Source organism: Quercus robur, chromosome 3, assembly GCF_932294415.1.
Source record: "Quercus robur chromosome 3, dhQueRobu3.1, whole genome shotgun sequence".
NCBI classification, from domain to species: domain Eukaryota; kingdom Viridiplantae; phylum Streptophyta; class Magnoliopsida; order Fagales; family Fagaceae; genus Quercus; species Quercus robur.
In genome coordinates, this window is record NC_065536.1 from 11,592,428 (window position 1) to 11,620,071 (window position 27,644).

General features: G+C 34.6%; 2 protein-coding genes across 3 annotated transcripts; one reads left to right on the forward strand and one right to left on the reverse strand.

The window, feature by feature from the left end:
- Positions 1-8,689: 8,689 nt before the first annotated feature.
- LOC126717057 (peroxisomal adenine nucleotide carrier 1) lies at positions 8,690-13,494 on the forward strand. The gene is made up of 5 exons (XM_050418227.1): positions 8,690-9,025; positions 11,760-11,991; positions 12,331-12,477; positions 12,611-12,768; positions 12,884-13,494. Exons 1-5 carry the CDS (start codon positions 8,883-8,885, stop codon positions 13,161-13,163), a joined length of 960 nt encoding a protein of 319 aa, XP_050274184.1. The 5' UTR covers positions 8,690-8,882; the 3' UTR covers positions 13,164-13,494.
- A 6,431-nt stretch (positions 13,495-19,925) lies between these two features.
- LOC126717058 (serine--tRNA ligase) lies at positions 19,926-25,865 on the reverse strand. 2 transcript variants are annotated; one of them, XM_050418229.1, is made up of 9 exons: positions 25,548-25,865; positions 25,364-25,434; positions 23,492-23,649; positions 23,304-23,409; positions 22,205-22,398; positions 21,782-21,885; positions 21,522-21,705; positions 21,000-21,179; positions 19,926-20,313 (listed from the first exon to the last, which is right to left on the reverse strand). In XM_050418229.1, exons 1-9 carry the CDS (start codon positions 25,556-25,558, stop codon positions 20,104-20,106), a joined length of 1,218 nt encoding a protein of 405 aa, XP_050274186.1. In that variant the 5' UTR covers positions 25,559-25,865; the 3' UTR covers positions 19,926-20,103. The 2 variants fall into 2 exon arrangements, with proteins under 2 accessions (XP_050274186.1, XP_050274185.1); XM_050418228.1 differs by having other exon boundaries at positions 23,492-23,653; positions 25,548-25,862.
- Positions 25,866-27,644: the final 1,779 nt, after the last annotated feature.

Consider the following 27,644-nt stretch of genomic DNA (forward strand, 5'->3'; position numbering starts at 1 on the left):
GCATGGAAATTAGGTGGAAAACCCTTTGGAAGGGATGAAAAACCACGAGTGAGCGAAGGGAAGAATGTCCCTCACCCTTAGAACTCTCTAATATGTGAAAGTTAAGGTTTTTATACAATGATAATGTTCTTCTCAAAGAAAGTCTTTCTTTTTACCTCACTTTCCTACCTAAACCTCTGCCTCTTTCTTTTCATCTTTCTAGGTTCTTGCCCTAATTGCTCAACAACATGTTCCTCTTATAGTACGAGGAATGTTTCCAAGTACATAAGGACAGGTGTCAAGCCATGATTTCCCCATTTCAAACCCTAATACAACTATTGTACTATACTATGACTGGAGAGAGAGAAGACACGCCAATGTCAGGGTAGTGAGATGGAGGGCGGCTCTGCTGCAACGTGGGGAGCAAGCCATAGATAAGGAAATGGACATCAAGGAGGCTAGAAGTGATGCACGTGTCATCAGCAGTGGTCTAGCACAAGCTCAACCAATAAGAGGTGTTCTATACCATCTAACCATAGGGGGTCGCTATCTCCCTTTTACACTAGTGTTGGGTTTCCATGCCAGGTGCATTTCTCACCCTTCCCCAAGATGGTCACGTCATTGGCATGAGCCAAAGATGCTCTCCCTCAACCAACGTTCTCCTTCCTTTCCTCACAGCTAGCCCACGTGTAAGATCTGGATCCAGCCATGTCAGCACTCAACACATACTTTGGCTGGTGTAATGTACAATGTGCCAAACTAGTTGAGAAATATAAGTCCAATGACAATTACAATTCAAGTAGTGTGTAAAACATGTAGCATCCTTACCAGCACAACAATAAGAGAAAAAGGGAGAAGGGGGAATCATCTTTTTATTAATAACATGATAAGGCATAGAAATCATCTTCCCATTTTGAGGGAGCAATATTGCTCTTGTTTTTTATCTGCAAGTATATTTCATTCACTTATCTTATATATAGAGGGTTGATTGTGAAGTAAGTTTGTAGAAAACTAAAAACAAGGACAACAATTTTAGTAAATAAACCGAAAGTCTATGAGTTGTAAAATATTTGTAAATTATTTCAGCCACCCAAGTCCTTATCTTAATGTAAGAGCATCTACATCAGTGGATGTAAAGTCTTGCAAAATAGAAAAGAAAAAAAAAAAACCCTTATTTTACACATTTTGACCAAAAAAAAAACACCCACATCAGTGGGTATAAAATTGTGTATAAATGCACAAGTGCTATAGTAACCGTGCATATATGCACGGTTACTGTAGCTCTTGCATTTTATATTTTACTAATTTTATCTCTCTCCTTCACCTCACTCTCTTTTTCTCTTGGACCCTCTCACTCTTACCTCACTCTTGCCATCGTCGATCACCATAGCTCTTGAAAAAAGAAGAAGATGCAACCACCAACCCAGCAACAATATATATATATATATATATATATATACACATTTGTTGGTTGAACCATCAATGTATCAAGATCTAGTGTAGTAATTCATTTTATGTATCTTGTTGTAATGGCCAGTTTGGATGGAGGGGGGGAGGGAGGGGAGTAGAATAGAGTCAGCTAAAATTGTTTGCAATTTTCGACAGACTCTATTCTACTCTCCTTCCTCCATCCAAATTGACCATAAAATTCCTCAAATGAGGTGCCACATTTTGCAATAAACAAAATATTTTGCAATAAATCATTTTTTTTTTTTTTTTGTGTAAACAGAGGATATATTAGATAAACATAAACAGTACAAGTGCAACTTGACTACAGTACATACAGCAACACCGAAACCCTAAACCAGGCTAAAACAAGACATACACATTCCGAAAAGGTAATAATAGCAATAAATCAAGTTTTGCAATAAACAAAAGAAGTTCTTTGGATTACTTCTGCAATCAATTCTAAAAACCCAAGTTTGGCTGAGTTAGGTCGTTAATAGAAAACATAAAATTGAATTGATTGCTTTACACTCGTTATTCTCCAAATCATTCTTAAAAATTGAAAAAAGATACTAGTATTAATTAAGCAAACTGATGTGTAAACCAATCAATATTTAGGGATTCAATCATGAGTGATGGAAAAAGAAGAGAGAGAAATTTTTGGTTCCATGTTCATGGGAGCAGGGGCGAGAAACTTTAACTTTAACTTGTTGAAGTTCATCTGTTTGTACAAGTTTTTTTTTTTTTTTTTTTTTTTTTAATAATCTTTTTCTGAGAAGACATCTGTTCAAGCTAAAAGTGATATGACATCTCAACTCTTAATAGGATATATACTAAGAACAAAAACTTCATAAACATAGTTGGTTTTATAACCCAAGAGCCTTGCTGTCAACAGGATCAACAGAGAGAAAAGAGCCCTGGAAGAGGAGGTAAACTTAGAGAGAAAAATTGTCAGGTTTTTTGTTAGAAGGGAGAGAATGTGTGGAATTGTGGAAAATAAGAATAAAATAATGTGGAGACAATTATCTCATTAATTAAAATTTAGAATATTAATTACATGAAAAATTGTCTCTTTCTCACCTTAGATCCTATGAAATCAACAGTTAAAAAATGTGTAATTTTTGTGAAGTTTTACACACACGTGTTAATATAACTTTTAAAATAATTTTTTTTTTCAAAAAAAAAAAATCAATTCTTTTAGATATAACTGTAATTTATCCTACAAATTGTTTAAGAAAACAAAACAATAAAAATAAGTTATACCAAATGAATAACACTCAGGACAAATTTGATAGAAGATGTTGATAATGATAGCCACTAAATTGTATCTACATTGAACAAACAAATTTGGATTAGGAAATGCCCTCCAAGACCATGGTTTTGCAACTTGGACCACTGTTGGACTCTAGTTGCTGGTCAATCTTGCCTATACGTATATATGCATCATAATTTAAATTGAATTGCTGTTAGATTGATGTAAGCAAATATTGTACAAAATTATTTGTTCCAAATAATCAAATTAATTTGACTACCGAAATTTCCTAACTGTTTACAAACTCGCCCACGAAATCAAATTTAGAAGGATCACATCCTTTTTGATTTATTGCGGAGAATAATAGTCTATTTGTACCTTCGATCTTTCTGGTTACACAGAAACCAAATAGTGTTTGATAACCAATTGGTGAAATAACGAGTTGTGGACAGTGTCGGTAAATATATATATATATATATATTTTTTTTTTTTTTGGAGAACCGAGTGTCGGTAAAGTTTGATTAGTCCTAATCGGGGTTGCTAGAGTTCAAGAGGCATCTTGCTTTTTTGGTCATTTATTATCATTAGTTTGTTTTGTTTCAGTGTCTGTGTTTTTTTTTTTTTTTTGGAGAGAGAGTTTTGGCGCCTCTTTGAAAACAAATTATTTACATTTGTAATTGGATGCAAAATTTGATATATATATATATATGTTAGGATCAAGTTATATTTGATATAACTTTAAGTAATGTTATATACTTATATAATTCAATATTTTTTTAATTGAATGCAAAATTTAAAAAATCCATAATAACAATAGATTGACATGAAATTTGACATTCACATTAAGAATTTAAGGAACATGCAATCCAAATATGAGATTTTTTAAATATAAATCTAATAAAAATTATTAGGAAATGAAATATTGCTTCAAGCTACACAGCAAGTATAACTTGATCTTGTCCCTTTATATATAAGGAATTGATGTATCAACCTTACATATGAGACATCCTGAAAAACTCCATGAACTAATAGTATAGTTGATGAAATTTAAAAGCCTTTGGAATTACAACACACACTTTAAATCTACTAGTGTATAACCTATGTATATACACAATACAATTAAAAAAAAAATTATAGTTACACATGTGAGAACACGATTTGTAACGACCCTTAATAACGTTGGGTTCGCATGTAAAAAGGCTTAAACAATATCATTTATAAAGCGTGGGTTTGAAAGGCTAGACCTTGGTCACAAGACAGTGAGTTTTTCTTGGTGTTCATACATAGTTAAATCGTGTTCGCCCTAGGAGTCTTTCTCCTGGAGACGGACTGGGAGGCTCTGGTTTTTGGCCATTTTTCCCAGCCTCTTTCTCTGGGTTCTTCTTTTTCCACCCTCCTCTCCGACCAAGAGGTCGAACAGCAGGATTTTGAGGGGCTATTATGGGGCCCAATAATTTGTGGCCCTGGCCCATTTTTACATTGGGGTCCGAGACCCGAGCCGAGGAAGGTTATAGCCGAGGATAGGTAATAAAAGTCCAGATAGTCTTGAGACACAGCTGAGGATGATTCTGTCCTCGGCATATCCGAGATCTCCCTGAAAGGAAGGGCAAAAACGGTATAGGAACAGTTTGGAAAAAAATCTAAAATATTTAGGTCAATAGAGAAGGGTACGCTGGATAGTATAACGACCAAGGTCAAAGGGAAAGCTGCCCTTACTGCCATTCAATACTCTGCACCTGACAGAGCCATACTCTTCAGCTTTTACAACCATCCCCAACCACTCTGGGTATGGGAGGATGGGATAAGTATCAGTCCTGGAAAGTCGAACCCACACGTGAACGTTGGATAAGGGATACAGGCCAGTATAAATGGTAATGCCAAGCCTTTATTACGGCTCGTTTAGCCCTGTCCTTCATTAATATTGGTGTCTCTTCATCTACCCAGGAAACATACCGGGCTACGAGACATTCCTCTGAATTCATTCACAATGCGTTCCTGCCGTTTCATTATCCAAAACACGCCTTTAATGATTTCCCTTTACGAGACCATTTAAATTCGACGGTTATTGACGGTGTGGGGAAGTGGAATAGGTATATTCTCGTTTACAAATTTTCTTGGAAATCTGGACAGATTAAATACCCCCCGTTTTGCCTTTCATATAAGAAGGAAGGCAAGAGGTTACTTCTCTTATACAGAGACCCTTTTAATTCTTCTGAAATCTGAAACTCATAGCCTCCTTCAGAGTTTACTTTATCCGTTAGTTTACACCTTAAAAATTGTGATATGCTCGAGATAGGAGCGGGAATGAGGGGACCATACCCTTCCCAAAAACACCATGTTCTTATGAAGCTCAAAATGGTTCGGTCAGGGCAAGGATGGCAGAGACTCAAGATACTTCTCATCCTCCTTTTAGCCAAAATCCGAAGCAGGGGCTCGTCGCGTCAAACTTTTGGCGCGACTGAGCTGGGATCACCCATTATCAGTACCAGCTGCTCCCTTATGAGCATATCTAACCTGGAACCAGCGTGTTAGGAGTCAGGACTGACGCAAGGACAAAGTATCCCTGCTTTTTCCTCTCTTCCTTCACTGGTTCCTCCTTTTGCCTCCCCTTCTTCTTCTTTCCCATCACCAGATCCATCTTGGTGCTTTTCCTTCTTGTTCTTCTTCTCCTCTTCCGCCAAGGAAGGTCCTCCTCTCAATATAGGTGCCACTGGGACGGAATTTGGAAAGACTTGGGAGCAGAGCCTAAAAAGAACTCTGGTTGTTTATTTGTTTTGTTTTTTATTGCTTTTGTAATCCGTTGTCTATATAGGCTTGTTTAAGCCCTTCATTGTACGCTGTAATGCCTCTTTTTATTAATAAAAAGTCATCATTGCTTTATTTCGTATATTCTATCTTTTTTTTTTCTTTTTTTGAAATGGTTATGCCGTGAATAAACGTACTACCCTGTGACTTCTTTTTTATTTTTATATTATGAACGACGCTTAGGGCCGAAATCCCAGTTAATGAAAAGACCTTGCTCTGTGCTTATTGAAACCATTCGGCATAATAAGGCCGATTCGAACAAATGATACCTAGGGCAAAAATCCTAACTAAGCAGAAAAGAAAAAGATATTATGATGAGCCTATTATAGCTGTCTGGCATAATAACGCCGACCTGTGAAAACAATACTTAGGGCCGAAATCCCTTACCAAGAAAAAAGGTGTTATTATGAACTTATTGGAGGTATCGCGTACAATAAGACCGACTTGAAAATGGGTTTCATGCCCCAAACTTGAACGAGATGATGCCTGAATGCTCGATGTCTTGTAGGAAGTAAACATCCGAGGATATATAACCCAGAAATAAACAGCCTCTGCGAGTTGCTGAGTAATAAGGCGTTTCACCCTCTTCCTAATAACTTTCCTAGCCTTAACCTTTTCTGGTATTTGGTCTGAGGACTGAGCGACTTAGAATTCTTCTTAAGTAGCTGATTTTTCCATAGGTTTGAGTCCGAGGACCATGCAATACCTTGGTTCTGTCCAAAACTGGATTTTGATAAGTAGTTGGTTTCCCCATAGGTTTGAGTCCGAGGACCATGCAATACCTTGGTTCTGTCCAAAACTTGATTTTTATAAGTAGTTGGTTTCCCCATAGGTTTGAGTCCAAGGACCATGCAATACCTTGGTTCTGTCCAAAACTTGATTTTTATAAGTAGTTGGTTTCCCCATAGGTTTGAGTCCGAGGACCATTCAATACCTTGGTTCTGTCCAAAACTGGATTTTGATAAGTAGTTGGTTTCCCCATAGGTTTGAGTCCGAGGACCATGCAATACCTTGATTCTGTCCAAAACTTGATTTTTATAAGTAGTTGGTTTCCCCATAGGTTTGAGTCCGAGGACCATGCAATACCTTGGTTCTGTCAAAAACTTGATTTTTATAAGTAGTTGGTTTCCCCATAGGTTTGAGTCCGAGGACCATGCAATACCTTAGTTCTGTCCAAAACTTGATTTTTATAAGTAGTTGGTTTCCCCATAGGTTTGAGTCTGAGGACCATGCAATACCTTGGTCCTGTCCAAAACTTGATTTTGTCCAAAACTTGATTTTCTAAATAGTTGGTTTCCTCATAGGTTTGAGTCCGATGACCATGCAATACCTTGGTTCTGTCCAAAACTTGATTTCTAAGTAGTTGGTTTCCCCATAGGTTTGAGTCCGAGGACCATGCAATACCTTGGTTCTGTCCAAAACTTGATTTCTAAGTAGTTGGTTTCCCCATAGGTTTGAGTCCGAGGACCATGCAATACCTTGGTTCTGTCCAAAACTTGATTTTGATAAGTAGTTGGTTTCCCCATAGGTTTGAGTCCGAGGACCATGCAATACCTTGGTTCTGTCCAAAACTTGATTTTCTAAGTAGTTGAGGGAATTAACCCCTCAATTATGGCGTGGGACCTTGGTTTAAGGGGAATCTGCTCCTCGACCCAGCCCCTAAAACCATCCGTGCTGCTGACGCTACGAAGCGCAGCCCCTAGTAAAGAAACGTAGCCCCTAGTGGAACTTTACGCTAGAACACTACAACCGGCTGTTAGAAATGACAAGGGGACTGTCTCGACCTACCGCCTACGCCAACACACAAGCCTCCCCACAGACGGCGCCAATTGTGAGGACACGATTTGTAACGACCCTTAATAACGTTGGGTTCGCACGTAAAAAGGCCCAAACAATATCATTTATAGAGCGTGGGTTTGAAAGGTTAGGCCTTGGTCACAAGACAGTGGGTTTTTCGTGGTGTTCATACATAGTTAAATCGTGTTCGCCCTAGGAGTCTTTCTCCTAGAGGCGGGCTGGGAGGTTCTGGTTTTTGGCCATTTTTCCCAGCCTCTTTCTCTGGGTTCTTCTTTTTCCTTTTATACTGGCCTATATCCCTTATCCAACGTCACGTGTGGGTTCGACTTTCCAGGACTGATACTTGTCCCATCCACCCATATCCAGAGTGGTTAGGGATGGTTGTAAAAGTTAAAGAGTATGGCTCTGTCAGGTGCAGAGTATTGAATGGCAGTAAGGGCAGCTTTCCCTTTGACCTTGGTCGTTATACTATTCAGCGTACCCTTCTCTATTGACCTAGATATTTTAGATTTTTTCTCAAACTGTTCCTATACCGTTTTTGCCCTTCCTTCCAGGGAGACCTCGGATATTCCGAGGACAGAATCATCCTCGGCTGTGTCTCAAGACTATCTGGACTTTTATTACCTATCCTCGGCTATAACCTTCCTCGGCTCGGGCCTCGGGCCCCAATGTAAAAATGGGCCAAGGCCACAAATTATTGGACCCCACAACACACATATATGAGTTCAAATTATACATAGTATAAGAGTAATACATTTTTAAACCATAGATATATACATAAATTTACTCTTCTTCTTCTTCTTCTTCTTCTTCTTCTTTTATTAAGTTTTTGATAATTTATTTATATTAGACTCTTCGTAACTCACTTAGAACAAAAAAATAAAATAAAAATTTATATAAAATAGTATAAAATTAGATAATAATTGAAATCCAATTTAAAATTTAATTGAATTTTCTCTTAACTTTGATTTTTTTAAAAAAAAAAAAATTAAGCCACCATTGTGGATATTCATAAAGACCCAAAAAAGAAAACCAGATAAAGACAAAGATAAAAGACTATAAATACTACAATTTTTACCCTAAGATGAAGTGTCTTTTGACTCGTTTCAACAAGATAACAAGTGTTTAAAAATTATTTGTTCTTTTCTCAAAAAAAAAAAATATATATATATATATATATATATTTGTTCTAATTAGCAACACGCCAATTTTAACACGTCTCTTCATTTTAGCATGAATAATGCACTGACAGAATCAGTGTACAATTTGAAATATTCTTGTAATAACCAAAAAGATAAAATAACATATGAGTTTTATCCGACCAATCACGTTTTTCAATTCCCAAGAAAGCGCCACACCATTAGTCTCTCCGAGTCTCCGTCACTTTCCCTCGTACAAACAAGACTCACACATCACAATATCACATAGCCAAACTCACATCGTTTTTCCTATTCCAGCTACCTTCCTCAATAAATGTTTACACTTACCAACTTATCTCTCTCTCTCTCTCTCTCTCTCTCTCTCTCCACATATATAAAATACCAAAAAGTGCCATACAGTATATTTGATCTTTGAATATATTTTGGAACCTTGGATATTGGAGATGGGTCTTGATCTCGAATCCATATCAGAGGCAACTTCAGGGGCTATAGGATCCCTCGTCAGCACCACAATCCTTTACCCACTTGACACCTGTAAGACCAAGTACCAAGCCGAGGTCAGAGCCCATGGCCAGCAAAAATACAGGTTACCCATCTCTTCTTTTTCACAAAGTTTCAATCTTTCTCTCTTTTTAAACCATAATTTGTCCTTTTCTCGATCTGGGTCTGTCTTTTTTTTATGTGATCATGGTTCTGTAATTCTGTATGACTGTATCTGGGTAAAGTTTATTTATTTATTTTTATAATCTGTCTGATTTTTGTTGTTTATATGTAGCCTCTGTATGTGTGTGTTTTAATTTGCCTCTTTTTTTTTTTAGCTGTAATTGAGTTCTACCAACCCCATGTTGTGTTTGTGATATTATAGGGATCAAAAGGACTGAATTTGAAATAGTTATATTTGTAAGTGAATTGCAAGTCAATATTGAATTTATGATGCAATTGTCAGTCTAGCCTCTGTGAAACCTTTGATTGTTGAACCTTTTTTGTTGGGTGTCATCCTTCAATTTGCTTGATGGGCAGTGTTTAGATTATGTCATACTTTGTGATTATCTTTGTTATATGTGAATTATAAGTCAATGTTGAATTTTATGATGCATTTGGCAGTCTAGCCTTTATGGTGCCTTTGATTGTTGAAACCTTTTCTATCGTGAGTCATCTCTTAATTTGGTTACTGGGAAGTGTTTAGATTATGTTATACTCTGTGATATCTTTCTGTTGTATGTGAATTATAAGTTATATTGAATTTCATGATGCATTTGACAGTGCAGCCTTTTTGGTACCTTGGATTGTTGAAACCTTTTTGTGTGTGTTACTTTAATCCATTAATTTGGTTAACATGCGGTGTTTAGATATGAAATACTTTGTGATTATCTTTTGTTAGACGTGAATTAGAAGTCAATGAATTTTATGATGCATTTGGCAGTGTAGCCTTTATGGTACCTTTGATTGTTGTACCTTTTTTGTTGAGCATTATCCTTTGATTTGATTTACTGGCGGTGTTTGGATTTTGTCATACTTTGTGATTTTCTTTTGTTATAAGTGACTTATAAGTCAATGTTGAATCTTATGAAGCATTTAGCAGTCTAACCTTTCTGGTACATTTGATTGCTGAACCCTTTTTTTTTTGTTGCGTGTCATCCATTTATTTGGTTAACAAGAAGTGTTTAGATTATGTCATGCTTTATGATGATCTTTTGTTATAAGTGAATTATAAGTCAATGGTGAATTGTATGAATGTATGACGCATTTGGCAGTCTAGCCTTTATGGAATCTTTGATTGTTGAACCTTCTACTGTTGTGTCATCCAGTACTTTGGTTGATGGGCAGTGTTTAGATTATGTCATACTTTGTGATTATGTTTTGCTATGCAACCAATGGTCCAATTATCTTTATTTTATTTTATATCTTATTGTGTGAAAATATTTGAAATTAAAACTATGTGAATGTAATTACAAGGTCATTTTGGAAACATAGTTTTCAATATTGGTATTATGTTGTCCGGTTTTTAACATAATATATGTTGGGCACTCTATGGTTTTCCCTTCTGAAGTCATTCTAATAACACAATGTCAGTCACCTATCATATGGCTAATTGGCTATAGTACTAATATTTGGCATTCAGTAGGAGAATTGTTTGACACCATCGGTAACTATTTGATTTCAGATGGTTCTTTCTGAACCATTGATCTATGATGATACTGTAACAATAGGAGTTACAATGTGACTTCTAGACTTTTCTCCTCTGTACTTCATATTGTATGTTGTACATTCCTGTGAACGTGTAATTTCCAAACAGAAAATGTGTGCTAATTCCTTGTGAGTAAAATTCCTAGGTTTTGCCATGTTGCACGTGCATGAACAGTAGTTACTAATTCCTTGTTTTCCAGTACATGTAACATTCATTGGTGAAAAAATAAGTGTGTCAACTATATATTGTGTTGTAACTTTTGATTTTTTTAGTTTTTAGTTTTTTGTTATTGTACTTGTACTGGTGTCAAAGATATAGCTACTTAAGGTTTTAAAGCAATCTAAGGTGTTAGAACTGACTGTGAGTTTACTTTGAAGTCAGTTATCTGTGGGCATACTGAATTGACTATAGGTATGGAGGTTGCTTTGTAAATTGTCTGTTGCTTGTAAATCTGTTTCATTTTTCTACTGGATCTTGAACAATTACTTAGCAAATGTAACAAATTAAATTTATATTCCTGTTCTTTCCTTAGAAGAGTTTATAGAATTGAACCTTCTTAATTGAGCATTCTAGATTTTCTTTGTTCTTGTTACGTTATATGTTCCTTAGTTGAGTTGAAGATTGGGTTGGAATATTGGTGCAGACACTAACTTAATGCCAATGTATACAATTGGTCCAAATCATGGGAATTTGAAATTACGTTTTTTGAATTGATTTGAATTATATTCTGAGAGGATCCACTACAGGTACACCTTGGGATTTTCCCTACTGATTTTTGATAAAATAAAATAGTGGAAAGGAATGGATGTAGCTGACCATGACTAATTTATTGAGGATACGTAAGTGAACACAAAGAATTTGGGACTATGGTTTGTTTGTTGTTGTTGAATTTGATGAATAATAAGGAATATGAATTTTTTTCTCTCTAGCTTGTTGGTATTTCCAGGTACCCTTAGATGATGAAGCTTGAGTTTTGGGGTAGATTCTAGGTTGTGGTTTCAGTGTCCTAGGTAAAATATAGTTAAAAACTAAGACCAAATTTCTTGTATAAGCACAGAATTCTTTAGTCAGAAGTCAGCTTTTTAGACAAGGTGTAAAGTTTACTTGAATTAACTTTTTCTGGCTTATGCAGGAACCTCTCAGATGTCTTTTGGGAAGCAATTCAAAATCGCCAGTTTCTTTCGCTTTACCAGGGCCTAGGTACAAAAAACCTGCAATCCTTCATTTCACAGTTTGTCTATTTTTATGGGTACAGCTACTTCAAAAGATTATATCTAGAAAAGAGTGGTGCCAAAAGAATCGGAACAAAAGAAAACTTAGTTCTTGCTGCTGCTGCTGGAGCATGCACTGCCATTTTGACACAGGTGAGCTGTTGTGAGGGCATCTGTCCCTGATTCTGGTTGAGAAAGTATTTCTGGAAAAACTAATGGCTTTTGAAACTACCATTCTATGCTATAAAAAGTATGAACTGCTGACATGTGAGCATAGCACTATATTTCTAGTGGTAGTTTCAAATTTTGCATAGTATTTATACATCATATTTGGAAAATAGAAAATTTGAACTGCAATTTGTTATACAGGGAAACATTTATTCTTCCTTTGTATGATTTTGCATTAATTTTTCATATATGCTCCATTTCACGCCTAAAACATGCAGAAAACTTGAAGATTAATGTTAGGCTATCTGGTTTACTACTGTGCAGCCCCTCGACACAGCTTCCTCAAGGATGCAGACAAGTGCCTTTGGGAAATCCAAAGGGCTCTGGAAGACCCTTACAGAGGGAAAATGGACTGACGCATTTGATGGGCTTGGCATCTCTCTTCTGCTGACCTCAAACCCTTCAATTCAGGTATAAATGGTAGACTGTATCATCTCCATCTCAAATCCTTCACTCCAAGTTGTATTGCCTATTTGTGAGTTATCTTATATAGTTGATTTGAGAGAATAAACCAGGCTTAGACGTAAATGTTTATATGCTGCAGTTTACAGTATTTGATCAATTGAAAAACAGACTCCTGAAGAAAAAACAGGATAAAGCAGGGAATGGTTCATCACCAGAAGCCCTTTCTGCCTCCTCGGCCTTTGCGTTAGGTGCAATTTCAAAGACTATTGCCACAATTCTGACATATCCTGCAATCAGGTGCATAATTTGCTCTCAATCTTTTACTTATCAAAAGAATGTATGTCTTCTCTGTTGCACTGCTACATGTTAAAGCATAATATTTATAACCATTTCATATTTTAACTTCATACAGGTGTAAGGTCATGATCCAAGCTGTGGACTCAAACGATAATGAAACTGATAAAGCTCAGAAAAAATCCCGCAAAACTGTGCCAGGAGTTATTCGTGCTATATGGAAAAGTGAAGGGGTACCAGGCTTTTTCAAGGGATTGCACGCTCAGATCTTGAAGACTGTTCTGAGCTCGGCACTGCTTTTGATGATCAAGGAGAAAATCACTGCATCTACTTGGGTTCTTATACTTGCCACCAGAAGGTTCTTATTGCTCTCAAGGGGTGGATTAAAAAATGCTTGATGGTAGCATATGGAGGGGGATTTGCATAAATCCAATGTATAGGGTGAGTTTTTATTTGGTTTCATTGGAACAGATGACTTCATAGAGCTGGCTCAATTTCCTGGGTAGAAACTTCTTATTATTTTTTGTAACAAAGAATTCCTCCTGAAGTTAAAGAGCAATAATGGTAAGGCATGCATGTTACATGAAAGAAATGCCAATCCTTGCAGAGGAAATTTTCAACTGAGAAATAATGTATCGCGGTCAAAATTTTCTGCAAATATTGATTAAACTTACGTGTATAATTATTTGTTGAGTTTCATTCTGAGATGAAATTTCATATTTTCCTATTGATCATGTGTTCTGTCATGTTCTTATTTATGACAGTCACTCCACTTGAGGAAATGGATGTGTTGCTGCAAATGCTATCAGAAAGATATTTAGAAATATCTCATTTTAATGGAAGATCTTGCCCCTTTTTTCCACTTTCCATTTTACAAGTAAAAAAAAAAAAGTCAATTGTCCAAGGAAGAGAGAAATGATTACTCTGTACAAGTTTTAAATTATCATTGATTCATTATTCGATACATCATCATTGCAACATTATTGACTAATCTAGGATGATATATTGAGGGCCTCTTTACAAGGAATCCATGATAGAATTTTGGTTAAAATGCAAATTGCACCCTCTAATTATTTTAGCTCTTTATGTTTACTTTCATTTAATTGAGTTTTTAAATTTATTCAATTCAGACATTTTATCTAACGTTGTTAAAAATTGCCATTAAAAAAAATATTTCTCACACAAAAAAAAAAATATACATTTTTTTTTTATGTGAGATTTGTTGATTCATTTAATAATTAACGGCAAATTTTTAATGGAACAAGAAGAAAGATCTAAATTAAATAAATTTGAAATTTAGAGGATTTTAATTGAGCAAAAGTAAAATTAGAAGACTAATATAAATTTCAGTCAAACTTAAAAGATGCAATTTGCATCTTAACCTAAATTTTTTAATTTTTCAGGATCATATCATATGGTGACGCCTTTTTACAATTCATGAGTGATGGAATCTTTACCAACCCACACTAAGTCTACATGTAGATTATTTATCTTCTATTGGGACCTTAAGTCCATATATTATGATGATTAACATGCTGTGGCAGGCTGGACTAATTTGCCATGGTCTGTTAGTCATGCTAACACTGTCAACTTTAATCATCAAGTTAAAAGCTTTGTCAAAAACAGTAGCCTAACATTTTCCTGGCTAGTGTTCTTGACTCCATCCAGTTAAACAAACTGTAGTTATAGCATTGACTTCAAAATACAAAGGATTTCAATTCAATGTTTTCTTTTTCCCCCTTGATCAAAAGGAAAAAAATCAATGGAAAGATATATAGCCATCCTACTAGCTCCTTCCCACCTCCCCCCCGTTCTGAAGTTGGAATTCTAATATTAAATTTTAATGGAATATTCATAGTAGAATAGAAAACTCAAAGATGTAGATTCAGACCAAAAAAAATAGAGATACAAAGGTAGTGTAAAATTAAAAAAAAAAAAAAAAAAAAAAAAATTTGAAGTGCCTCCCATTAGGAGAAATGTTTCTTTAATTTATCTACTTGGTAATTATTTAGGACAAAGTTGGTTTGGAGGAATTCCTTTCAACCCATTATGTGGCAATTCATAAAACCATTTAGATACTCTAGAACTTTTAATATAATTCTACCATAAAATTCCTAAAAAAATTAAAAAATTCATTGTTAAATAAATGGTCTAGATTTTGCCACATTATCAATATTTAAATATACAAGAATTATCATCATTTGAAGGTTAAATTACTAATTTGATCCTCCCACTATTGGACAAAGTTCAATTTAGTCCCTTAGCTATTAATTGCGGTATTTAACTGCATTTTGCTTATCAACTTTCAAAATCGAGTCAATTTTATTCTTAGATCTCTTCTCTGTTTAAATTTTAATAGAATTAATAGTTAAAATTGACTTGATTTCAAAATTTTACACTATCTATAAAAACATATTAATGCATATTTTAGTTATATATCAGTAAATTCCATTAAAAATTAAATAAAGGGGACATGAAATTAACTTGATTTTAAATGTTGAATGTCTAAATTGACAAAATTAGTAGTTGAACTTTTTTTTTCTTTTAGAAAGAATATTTGAGGGACTAAAGACACAATTAGTAGTTGAAGGATTAAATTGAATTTTATCTAATATTTTTATTTTTTGAGAAACAATTTTATCTAATAGTTGAAGGACCAAATTAGTAAATTAACCTAATTTTAGCATTTATTTAAGTACTTGTGACATGATAAAATGTTAATCTATGACAATTAACAATTAAAATTTTAAGAAGCCCATGGTATTGCTTTCAAAAAAAAAAAAAAAAAAAAAGAGCCTACGGTATTACTAAAATAGTTTTTTTTTTTTATTTTAATTCCATCCATGATCTACTGCAATTATTTCTTTTAACTTCAGTGACAATTAGAACTCCCACTCTATTTTTATCAGACGGCATGGATTATCATTATGTTTTGTGATAATGTCCAGATGACTTGATTCAATTGGATGCAACTTGTCCAATATAAGGGTTATCAAGGCAGACATTATCTTAAATTTTATTTGATGTTACTTTCTTCACATTCTTGATGATATCCACTCCAAAATGCCTGATTATTTGATTCATTTAAATTTCAAGAAGAAGATTCTGATCAATGGATGTTGACACAAAATTTCTAAATTTGGAACTAGTTTCTATTTAGAGTTTCAGACTTTTATTAGTCTTTTTCTGAATCATATACATTGGTTAGCGTCAATTATTTTTTTTTTGAGAAGAAGGTAGGTGTCAATTAAGTGGCTTAGTCTTTTGGCATTATAATGAAACACATATATAATGTTACTAAAAAATTGAAACCCAACTTTACAAAGCCTTCAACTAACTTCTAGTAGTGGTTAGTGAAATAATTTCCTCAGCCTAAAATCTGATTTTCTTGTCTGCTCATCCTTGAATGGTTGAACCCATGACTTAGGAGCCAACGTGACATACTTGACCAGTCAATGATCTATGCAAAATGGTACATATTTTAGCAAAAAAATTGGAATGGTGACACATTGTGGAGATTTCTCTTGATGGTCACAATATTTAAAATAAAATGAAAAGAAAGACTTAATCACAGCCAATGTGTGTGTGTGTGAGAGACAGAGAGATTTGGTGAAACAAAAGATAAAGATTAAGTAGACAAATTCCAACACTAAGATTAAAGAAAGGAGACCAGTAGACCAACATGTTAGAGCTGCCATAAGCTAGTCCAAAACAAAAAACAAAACACTGCAAAATATATAATAAACGAAACCTAAACCCCAACAAAACCAATGCTAAAGATACCTTTTACTGAAAATGTGTTGTTACTTCAAAAGGCAAGCACCGTAGTTTGTGAAACAAAAAACATAATTAACAAATGAAACTTTATTAAAAAAACAGAAAGAAGTACAAATAGCCCTAGAGAACTGCATTAGCATGGACTTTAGCAATTTAGACTTTAGAAGAAAGATATGAAGAAACCTATAACAACTAAAGGAAGAGTCAAAATAAAGATCCTGAAATTGAGGCTCTTGTGGAGAAAATACTGAAGGTTCACTTGCTTTAGATTATTGTCAATTCATTGAATATGAATATTATTGGCTGACATAGTCTGAGACTTGAAAGGACTGGTTGGTGTGGAAATTTAAACACATTTCATTATACATACACTACCCAAAGTTCTGTAAATTTCTGTTTACTTGTGATGTGTAAGCTTGTCTGTATATAAGACAAGGTGTTACGTTGTGTAACGATTGCAGGTAACTAATACCTCATATTCTGTGGGGAAAAGCATCACCTCAAGCTAGTGAGATCATATGCCATCAATTTTTATGTAGGGGAATGGTATATTGGTATTGTCATTATTATTGCTAGTATTGTTGTTGTTATTATTATAGATGTTAAAGCAAGTCCAAAACAATGGGTTCTTTACATGAAAAGGTGTGGGACACCTCTACCACAATAAGAACTCAACCCATCACTCCCTAGTTGTCCATGCTAGGGAATTTGACCAAATCTTTTCCTCTTCACAATTGCACTCCCCATATAAATACCCTTCACTCACTCCTTCCCCTTTAAAACCAAAACAAATTTGCACCACAAGTGCAGCTTCTCTCTCTTTCTCTCACAACTCTTTGTTTCTTCTCCATCTTTAGCTCAAAGAGAAAGCTAAAGAGGGACAAAGAAAGAAAGAAAATAAAATATTTTTCTTGAAATATATAGGGAAGCCATGTTTGTCTCAAGGAGTCAAGTTGTGTGTCTCTTGCTGATTTTTTTAAGTATTTCAGCTTTTCACAATAGAGTTTTGGGAGCTAGATATCTAAAAGAGGAGGATAGTATAAAGAACCCTCAAGTTTCTAATAGTGGAAGCTCTAAAAATGAAGTTGAAAGCTCTTTTACAACAGTCGAGAGAACAGTTCCATCTTGTCCTGACCCCTTGCACAACAAGTAATTAAGTCGGTCTACAATCTACATGCAAGTGAATTTTCAAGTTATGTGGAGCTGTATATAAATTGCTGATTACAGGGAGATTGGTCAAAGCTTCTGAGTAATCCGGCAAGTTTGAATGATAGAAAAGATGTTTGTTTTTTCCTTATTATTTTGTAAGGATTGAAAATGCATGTTTTAGTTTAAACGTGAGCTAATTGTTTTTTCCTTATTATTTTGTATTGTTTATTACCTAGGATTGAAAAAAAAAGAATAAGTTTAAACGTGAGCAATATCAGTGCAAAATAACAGTGTCATATTGCCTACACACGTAGCTATGATCACCATGTTCTTTTTTTCTTTTTCTTTTTTTCCTTTTCTATTGTGTTTTAAATTATATAATAAAACTTTCTTTGGATGGAGGGTGTGTTAGGAAGATAAATCACCATGTTAATTTTTTTCCCTATTGTGTTTGGAGAGTGTATTGAGAGATAAATCATCAATCGTGTTCATTTTTTTCTCCCTGTTGTGTATTGAACTCTATAATAAACAATGAATCTTACTATATTGGACAAAGTATGTATTGAGAGATAACAACTTGGGAATGTTCTAATCAAAGAGTTAATATAACATATTAAGACATCTTTCTATTTAAATGTTTAAGCAAATTAAGTATATGGATTTAGTCTCATTTACATGTCTATATTCAACTAGAAAAGGAAAATATCAAATATGATCTATATTTCTTCTGTCTTTCCCCTCTTCTCTCTTGTCTCTCTTCTCCATTATAAGCATGCTGTTCATTAAACCATTGCAGCATTAATAAGATCTTGTAGCACTTGTAATATCTCTAAGGATCTCCTTTGTGTGCAGCAAGAAACATAGCTTTATTGATAGGTGGTTAAGAGTTTGGGCCTCATGGGATTAAACCCACCATTTCTAAATGGATGCGCATGCTATCAGACTAAAATTTATTTCAATATATTCATCCCATCCCAATTCGATCCAATAGAAGTAAGAAAGGACCAAATTTTTTCAATTAAATTGCAAACCCACTAATGCCTTGCTTTGCTAGTTTGGATGGTGGTAGTGCCCTGGGCCTTCGTTTTAGGTTATAAACCAGTCAGGAAACGAAAAAACAAAAAGAAAAACCCATAGGATATTGAAGTTCAACAATAAAAATAAGGAATATAGGTTGCAGTGTGCATAAAAAAAGAAATGAACTGCAGAGAAATCAATAAAAGCATGAAGGTATGTGGCAGAAAATCCCTTATGCTAATGATATTTTCAATATTTAATTGTGTACAACAAAGATATTTATGTCCTTGAATTGGGGCAATACTTTGAATAAAATGAGCGATGCTACATCCTTCTTTGACTATGGAACAAAATACAACATAAAAAATAATAAAAAGGTTCTTGATTAAATTTGATTTTCAGAGGGCAAAATAATTCCTTGTCGTGGACTCTTAGTTTATAAAGTCCAACTTTCAACAGTCAGCTAGATAAATTACTAGCTAGGAATTAATCTAAAAACATTGTGCTTTGGGAAGTTGATTAAAGAAGATTGGACTTCTTATTACAAATGTTTGCCGAATAATTTAAGCCCAAGTTTCCACACCATGTTCCTCTTTTCAAACAGTTTCATAATTGGAGCGAATTTTGGTACAGCTTGATTGGATTGAATGGACTTGCGTGTCCTGCAAAAGAAGAAAATGTAAAATTTCAGAAGCCGGGATTGTGATTAAAGGCTACATAAGTGATGAGACTATACTAGATTTGATCACTTTTACATGGGACATTTGACTTGTGCCACGTCCATACACATAGCTCATTATCAAATTCAATCAGCTCGATGTAGCCTCATCAAGTGGGAATATTAGTTTAAATCGAAGCCACAGGAATATCAAATTAATCTTTCTTTGCTTTCATAAACAGTCACATACACAACCTAGGACTCCCAACAAATCCATAAAACAGGGTCTCATTTGGTAAAAATTGCAAGCTTTCAAGCATATCTTCCCATTGATATTACTTGAAAACTCAAAGAATAGTTGCACTCATCCTGTTGACATATCAACACAAGAACCCCACCACTACAAACTTACACATCATCAATCATTACTTTAATTTCTATAAAAAAAAGTGATAATAATAATTTCGATGAAGGTGCCAGCCAATGGTGAACATGTAACAATGCCCTCATTAAATCAATCTACCATATGGTTCAATATGATATTTAGGTAAGGATGATCTTGCAAAATCGAATTTAAACACTGATCATAAAATTAGGTTTTCCAATTTCTCAACAATGCATCAGAACAATTTGTTTTCTGTTGTTCCTACCCATCCCCGACACCCTTCATAAAAAAACATAGAAATGTTAATTACTTCCCAGCTAATACTCAGTCAAAGCTTATTATAATAATAAAACTAGGCCTTCGGTTTCTTCCCTTTGGCTTCAGGGGCTGGTCTGATCTTGAAAGGTAGGAAGGTCTTTCCACCCATAAATTCTCGTAAAGCTTCTGGTATCTCGACACCATTCTCCCTCTGGTAGTTCTCAAGAATGCAGCACATGGTCCTCTCTGTTGCTGTGAGAGTAGAGTTCAACAAGTGCACATATTTCTTTGTCTGCTCATTGCTCTGCAACAGCACAAAATAACAGTGGGCAAACAATCATAAATTTGAAAAAGTCATATAACATAAGAACTTGAGAAGTTGAATGCAGTCAATGCTAAAATCATGATATCAGAAATGTGCAATCTAGGTTCACTTGCCCATTTAAACCTAAAACCATTTTTATCATCCTCACAATAAAGGTTGGCTTTCTGTAAGATAGGCATTCACTTTCCTAGCGAGACTGATCAACAAGGCATGATGATACAATTTATAACAGCAAACATTCCTTGCTTATGTTTGAAAGCATAAAGGGCCTATTAGAAATATTTATTTTCTTGTTATTTGGACAATCCTCATTTTGGATCATCCCGAAAAGTCCAAAGCACTATAAACCTTTGCTTCTTAGCCATTATTAAAATTAAAACTTAGGATAGAGTATAGCTTTATAAAGGAAAATTCATCAATATCTAGTGGGTGACGAATTTAAATTACTTGGACTTGCAGACAAATTTATAACAGCATTGAAATTTCTCCAAGTTTTTTTTTAGGATGAGTAACTTTCACCAAGTTTTAATTCAAAAATTTTCCAATAAATTTGGTTGTTTGTAACCTTGTTTCTTGAAAATATACTCAATATTGCTGTTGATAGAGGATTCCAGCTCAGTATACACAAATAAATGGGAGGTGATAAAAGAGTTTGCATGATCTACCTTTTTCTGTCCATATCGGGTTTCCATTCTTCTTGCCTGATAGTCTGTACAGTTTGAACAAGACACCAGCTCTCTGTAAGCCTGAGATGCAGGAAACCATGCCTCCAAATCATACTTCTTTGAGGCAGCATCATTCAGAGCACCAGAAACAATAGAAACAACTTGATAGGGGAGGTTTAGCTGAAACATGAAAAAATAAATCAGATTCATAGAGAGAAAAGCAGTCAGAGGAATTCATATATATTACCTCACGTTTCTCCTACATGAAGCACAGAGAGGGAAAGAGTCAACCTATACACAAAAGTATACCACTATGTCTTGACTTATACACAAATGTTCATACCAAATACAAACATATCTGTATCTCTTAACTTGGAAGAAGATAGACATTGACCATCAAAACTTGTTCTTGGATCATCCATATCATGTGGCATTAACAAAACTAACCAACTTGTTAATATGCTACTTAATAGTCTTAAAACATAAGGGAAGGAAAAAAGATTAAAGGAAAATTCAACACACCATCTTGTAGAAATCCTCAGAGTTTTTGATCATTTCCTCATGCATGTCCCAAGATTCATTATTATCAGGGCTGGTAATACAAAACTGCTCCACTTTCTCAAACTGATGAACTCTGAATATTCCCAGAGTATCTCGACCATGTGCACCAGCCTCTTTACGGAAGCAAGAGGAATATCCAGCATATCTGGAAAAATTGAATATTTATGAGCAAAAGGCCACCTTTCTAGTCGTAGGAACAAGCTTCAAGAAGATATTACAACCTTATTGGTAGCTCAGAAGGGTGGATCCAATCTTCCAGATGATACGCACAAAGTGGCTGTTCAGCTGTAGCAATCAGATATTTGTCATCTCCCTCACCTGTGACCTATTAAATGACAACTACTTCAGTTAGCTCACATACGTGTACATATGATGTGGGAAAATAAAGTGAATGAAGCATTCATTTTCTATGACGTCAGACCCTCCCGGGCTCCCACACTTTCTCCCCCATTTTCTTTTGTTTTCTTTTTCTGATAATTACTAGTATAAAGAATGAGTGCATAAAAGGTGCATGAGAGGTAAATGAGAGGTAACTCACAAAAGTTAAAACAAGAACAGAGGAAGAAGAGAAGCAAAAATGCAAGATATTAAAAAGTCAAATAAAGAAAGATAAGGGGATATTTTCAAAATTTTACGAATGTTACCTTGTAAAGCTCTTCATCGAACTGTGCTAATTGAGCACACTTTGCCATGACCTCTTTTCTCATGAAGAATGGAGTTTGCAATAATGTATATCCCCTTTTCTCCAAAAAATCAAGACCAAAGTTAATAAGAGCTTGATTAAGACGCACACCATCTCCTTTCAAATAGAAACCTCTGCCTCCAGCTATATCAGCACCTAAAGTTCACACATATTGGGATAAGTAATTAAATCAAATTAACATCATCTAGAGTAGCATAGTATAAATCTATTGAGATTGTTTTAGTGATACAAAGCCTAGCAATGGTCTACAAAGGAGTAATAAATACAGGAAGTAGAAATGAAAGGACAAAAGAATGTGTTAAGATACTGAGTATAACTCGGAATGGCCAAGGAATATGATTCACACGTTTATTTATTTTTTTCCCACTGAGTATGAATTACACAAACTCAGTAAGTTGACCACAATACATGGGTTAGAGTGCAATGAGTGAGTTGAAGCAACTAACCCACTATACTAAGAACAAACCGCTGGTCCAGGTTGAATTGAACAAGAATATATGAAACTGTTGTCTAATTTACCGATTCATAATTTTAGTGACCATATTCCAGAAGCTTAACAAGTATACTTATTTATAAAAGTACAGATGCTAAAACCTCAGAGCTGATCAAGCTAGAATGAATAACTCCAGACACTTCAACCTAGATATAGGTGCTTTTCTACTTATTTAGTTTTTTCTTGTAGAGAAGTGAACAGAGATGTGGTTTGATTTTTCAAAAAAAGTCATGATGCAAATGCGTTTTGCAGTTACATTTGATCAACAATTTAGATTTCTGCAACCAGATATGGCCCAGAAAAAGTTGTAATCAGGTGAATCAATATAGATTTAGAATAAACCCAAAGAATTAAAAATGCAACTCATGAATTGAAAGCCAGGTACACTAACTGTAAGCTGACATATTAAATTCAGCGCACGCAAGAGAAACAATAAACTAGAATAATGCTCCAATCAAGTCATAAAATATTAAAACCACCACAACGTGTTCAATATAAGAAAACCATCTTGCTTTCGAACTTTGAATGAAAGTAGTTTCCTAAATACCTTTCTTCAAATCTGCAATCCCAAGGAGCTCAACAAGATCAACATGATTCTTTAGTTTTGGCTCCAATCGTTTCTCACCCCATGATCGGACCACCTTATTGTTTGCCTGTAATACATGTTACAACTTCACAATTCAGAATAAGCATTAAATACAATAAAAAGGAAATGAAATTTGCCAACTCCAACACCTCGTCATTATCAACTGGAACTGAATCATGAACAAGATTTCCAATTAATAGCAATTTTGAATTCAACTGCTGTAAAACTTCCCGAACTTCAGCTTCTTTCTCTGCTGCTGACTTCTTATTCTCCTCAGTATTCTTTATCATCTCACTGGCATCTTCACCTGCCTTTTTTTACAAACAAATTCTGAAATTCAGTTACATACCAGACAAACCCAAGAATTAATTAAAAAAATAAAAATCCAACAAGAACAAAATATTCAGAAGAAATAGATTGAAATACTAACAAATTTTAAGTCAAACAGCATTTGCCCACACAGAATTAATCCAATTCAAATCCCAAATTCTGGAGCTCATGACTCTTATACAGAAGAATGATGCTTTCTATATTTCAAAATACATCAGCTTACTTGCATGCGTACACCCGCCAAATGCTTAGTTTTTCTATTGCTTCAATATACAGCAAGAAAATAATGGTTTAAAACTAAAGACTCCACTCTGAAGTCTATTCAATGAAACCCATCTTCAAACAACTTATTTCTTTTCCAAAACTAAAGAAATCTAAATACTTTAAAAAGAATGTAATTAAGAATTAGAACAACCAGTATTTTCACTAAATTTTTCTGCTTTCTAAAGAATCTACACAAAAAACACTCAAGTTCCTGTTTAGCTTATACAGGAAATCTTTTTTAATGTTGAACCTGCATCGATACTGGCATGTGTCCCTTGGATCCCACCTACTTGCACCCTGAGGCCCCAAGTGAAGCATGTGCCACGACCAAATCTATCTTGTTCCCACTAGAACAGGACAGAAGCTAAACTACACAGGAAATTTTTTTAGGAAATTTGTTCTCTGAAAAACTTTTAGAGGCTCCGCTACTATCATAATGGTTATTCTACACTCCTAATTATTTTTTTCCTAAATTTCAGGTACAGTATGTTACGCACTTTCTCAACATATCTAATCATATACCCTAAAAGTTTTCAACTTTTCACCAACAAAAGCATGAAGCCATACTAAATATATGGCATATATATTTTTTTGTTGCTCTAATATAATCACAAACAAGGATGTTTCTGTTGAAATATTTTCCGGTAAACCTTTATCAACATCCTCACCATTTGTGTTTTGATAAGAGTTTTTTTCATGGTGAAGCTTTTAACTTTCTCAAAATAAAGGTGTACAATGATCATTTATAATCCCTTACTTAGAGGGCATTAAGATTTTAAAAAACATGACATCATATATACCTCATATAAGGATCCTATACATTTTTTTATGAATCAAGGAGGGATCAGACCTTTTCACAGTGAAAATGTGAAATTCAATTTCATTTCTTTTATTAAATGAATCAAAATGGTTTCGTTTCATTTTTTTTCCTTTTAATCACTTCGTGTATCCACCCGTGTCAAGTAAAGTCCGAATAACACGACACCACAAGCAAGAATCACGTATTGAGTAACCCCAGGACTTGAACTGGAGACCTCACAGGGGGATTACTTATCACCAGAGTACTAAGATTTGAAATGACATGACACCATATACAGCTCAGCCCCGCATAAGCATTCTCTTCATTTGTTTATGTAACAGGGAGGAATCAAATTATTTCGAAATGAAATTTAGTATTTTTAATAAGGAATCAATAAGACACACATGGCGCCATGTCATTTGAATTTGAAATCAGTAATCATCAGTATACTAAGATTTGAAAACTGATCACATTTGTTTACACAATCTATAAGCTTTATGTTTTTTTTTTTTTTTTAGATTTGTGAAAATTACAAACATCTTAAAGCAAGAAATGAAGTGGATCCTAATATTAAAAAAAAGTACGATCCGAAAACCCGAAACGAAAGAAAGGATATGAAAAGACTCACAATTCGAAGCTGAGCGACTTGCCTGTTGATCTTGTTGAAGTCCTTGCGAAGATTCTCCAGATCGAATTGAACTACAACCCAAAAAAAAAAAAAAAAAAAAAAAAAAACAAAACCCATATTCAAAAAACAGAGATCCAAACCAAAGATTTGGTAAAGAGAGAGAAAGAGAGAGAGAGATTTTTACGTTGGCGCCATTGTTTGTCGATGGCGATGACTTCGTCGACGAGTTCGACGTTGGCGAAACGACGGCGTTGGGATTCGCGAATGAGTTCGGGGTTGCCACCTTTCTCTACTCTGAAGAGATTGATGTCCAGCATTTTGAATCTATTATATTCTCTGCGTTTTTTGTCTGCAAACTGAAACTGTGAGGTGAAGAAGAAGAAGTGGAATAAAGTTGAGGTGGGAGAAAAGGTTTTGAGGTTTTGCTTTTTATTATCTTCTTCAAAAACCCTAAGCCTATTTAAGGTTGTGAAAAGACAAAATAGCAAAAGAATAGTTGCTGTTTGGGATGTAGGGTGAGCCTAACCCTGCCTGGGAGAGGGCTTCTAAGAGAGAGAGAGAGAGAGAGAGAGAGATAAGGGATTTAACCATGTACGTGTTAAAAACATTTGAAGGAATTAATTAAGTTACAAGGCTTTTGACGACAAATAGTATGATTTTCTTGCAATTGTAATATATGGTACAATTTCAATTATGATAGAATCATGAAGAAGAATAGATGCAACTAAGCAATTGGTCTCTTAAGGATTCTATGATTGATTTCAATTTTTGTTTTTTTACTAAGGTGTTGTTATTATCATTGTTGTACCAATAATAGTAAGTATGAGTTTTACCTTTTTTTTTTTTTTTTGGTAATTTTAACGACATATTGCGTATTTAAAATTTGATTTTTTAATAACAAATTTCTTTTATGGTAGTTTAGACTAAAGAATAGTATGTGTGAGAGGGAAGATCCAAATAAACAGGTCTAAACCCAAAAAGTCCCCATGAGCTAATGATAAAGGGGGAGGCCTAGACCAAACCAAATGAGCTTGAATGAAAGGGAATTGGCCCTGGCAAAACACATCTTGATCATGTCCAAGGATAAGAGCCAAATGAACTAGTGGGAGTCACCATGACAGATTTCAAGAAGAAATGTTCGAGGATCACCCATGTCCAAGGAGTGACCCGACTTTAAAAACATATTTAGCACCTAATAAGCCTAAAAGGTATCATGGATGACCATTCAAACAAAGTAACAGTGGGATCCCAAATAAGGAAGAAGGAAGCTTCTAGAGGAAGCAATCATCTCCTCCACATTAAATGCATCTCACCCACCAACTATGCCGCATTTTGATTGAATGACACTCCTGAATAGTGCTCCAATATCCTGTTACTCACTCATTTAGCCTTAAAAGAATGGGAAGTAGAGGATGAGACAATTATCCTCACACACCTCATATCTACCCTACAAATGGACGATAAAGATGGATCCACCCTCAGTATAAATAAAAGCTAATTCCTCATGCAAAGGGTATCCGAAAAAAAAAAAAAAAAAAAAAAAAACAAGAGAGCTTGAGAGAGAAAAGTGTAAATTCCTAATTAAAGAATTGTAGAGTGAGACCTGAGTTCTTTGTAATCCATCCTCCTCGGTCATCCCGAGGGAGGTCATATATTATACACGTTCTTGTTTTTATTATTATTTATTGTTAGTTATTTTTCTGCTATTGTGCTATCAAGATTTCTCCATAGCTAAATTATAGTCTATAGGCCCATCTTTACAAATTAGTTGTTACTTGTTAAGGCTAAGGCCCATATCCCATAGGTAAGCGATTTTAGCCCACATAGTATTATATGAAATATATATATATATATATATATATTACTAATTTGAAATCGTTTGCAGCCATTCTCATGGTTAGGTAAACTATGAGTTTTTATTGTTTTAAAAAGGATTTTTAGCTAATAACATTGAGGTAGTGAGATTGAGTGGGATGTCGACATTTTTTTAGTGCCGTGTGTTTCATCCGACGTTACTGAGAGGAGAGAGTTGGATGCTTTATAAGTGCCTAATAAAGCTAAGAGGAGAGAGTTGGATGCTTTATAAGTGCCTAATAAAGCTACCTTTTACAAGTTAAAAACATTTCTTTTAAGTTGAGCTTGAGATTTACACCTATAAATTCTTCATCCACTAGCCTCCCACTTACTTAACCAAATAAGAAAAAAGAAAAAGAAAAAAATATTGAGGTAGGGCTTGGGGCTCTCTCCAATACCTTCTTTAGGTACCGAATTAATAGTACGT

Coding starts and splice junctions, on each gene's coding strand:
- LOC126717058 (XM_050418228.1), bottom strand. CDS start 25,680: ATGCTGGACATCAATCTCTTCAGAGTAGAGAAAGGTGGCAACCCCGAA. Junction 25,435..25,547: donor CGACAAACAATGGCGCCAAC/GTAAAAATCTCT, acceptor TTTGGGTTGTAG/TTCAATTCGATCTGGAGAAT. Junction 23,410..23,491: donor TTCCAGTTGATAATGACGAG/GTGTTGGAGTTG, acceptor CATGTATTACAG/GCAAACAATAAGGTGGTCCG.
- LOC126717057 (XM_050418227.1), top strand. CDS start 8,883: ATGGGTCTTGATCTCGAATCCATATCAGAGGCAACTTCAGGGGCTATA. Junction 11,992..12,330: donor GCACTGCCATTTTGACACAG/GTGAGCTGTTGT, acceptor ACTACTGTGCAG/CCCCTCGACACAGCTTCCTC. Junction 12,478..12,610: donor CCTCAAACCCTTCAATTCAG/GTATAAATGGTA, acceptor TATATGCTGCAG/TTTACAGTATTTGATCAATT.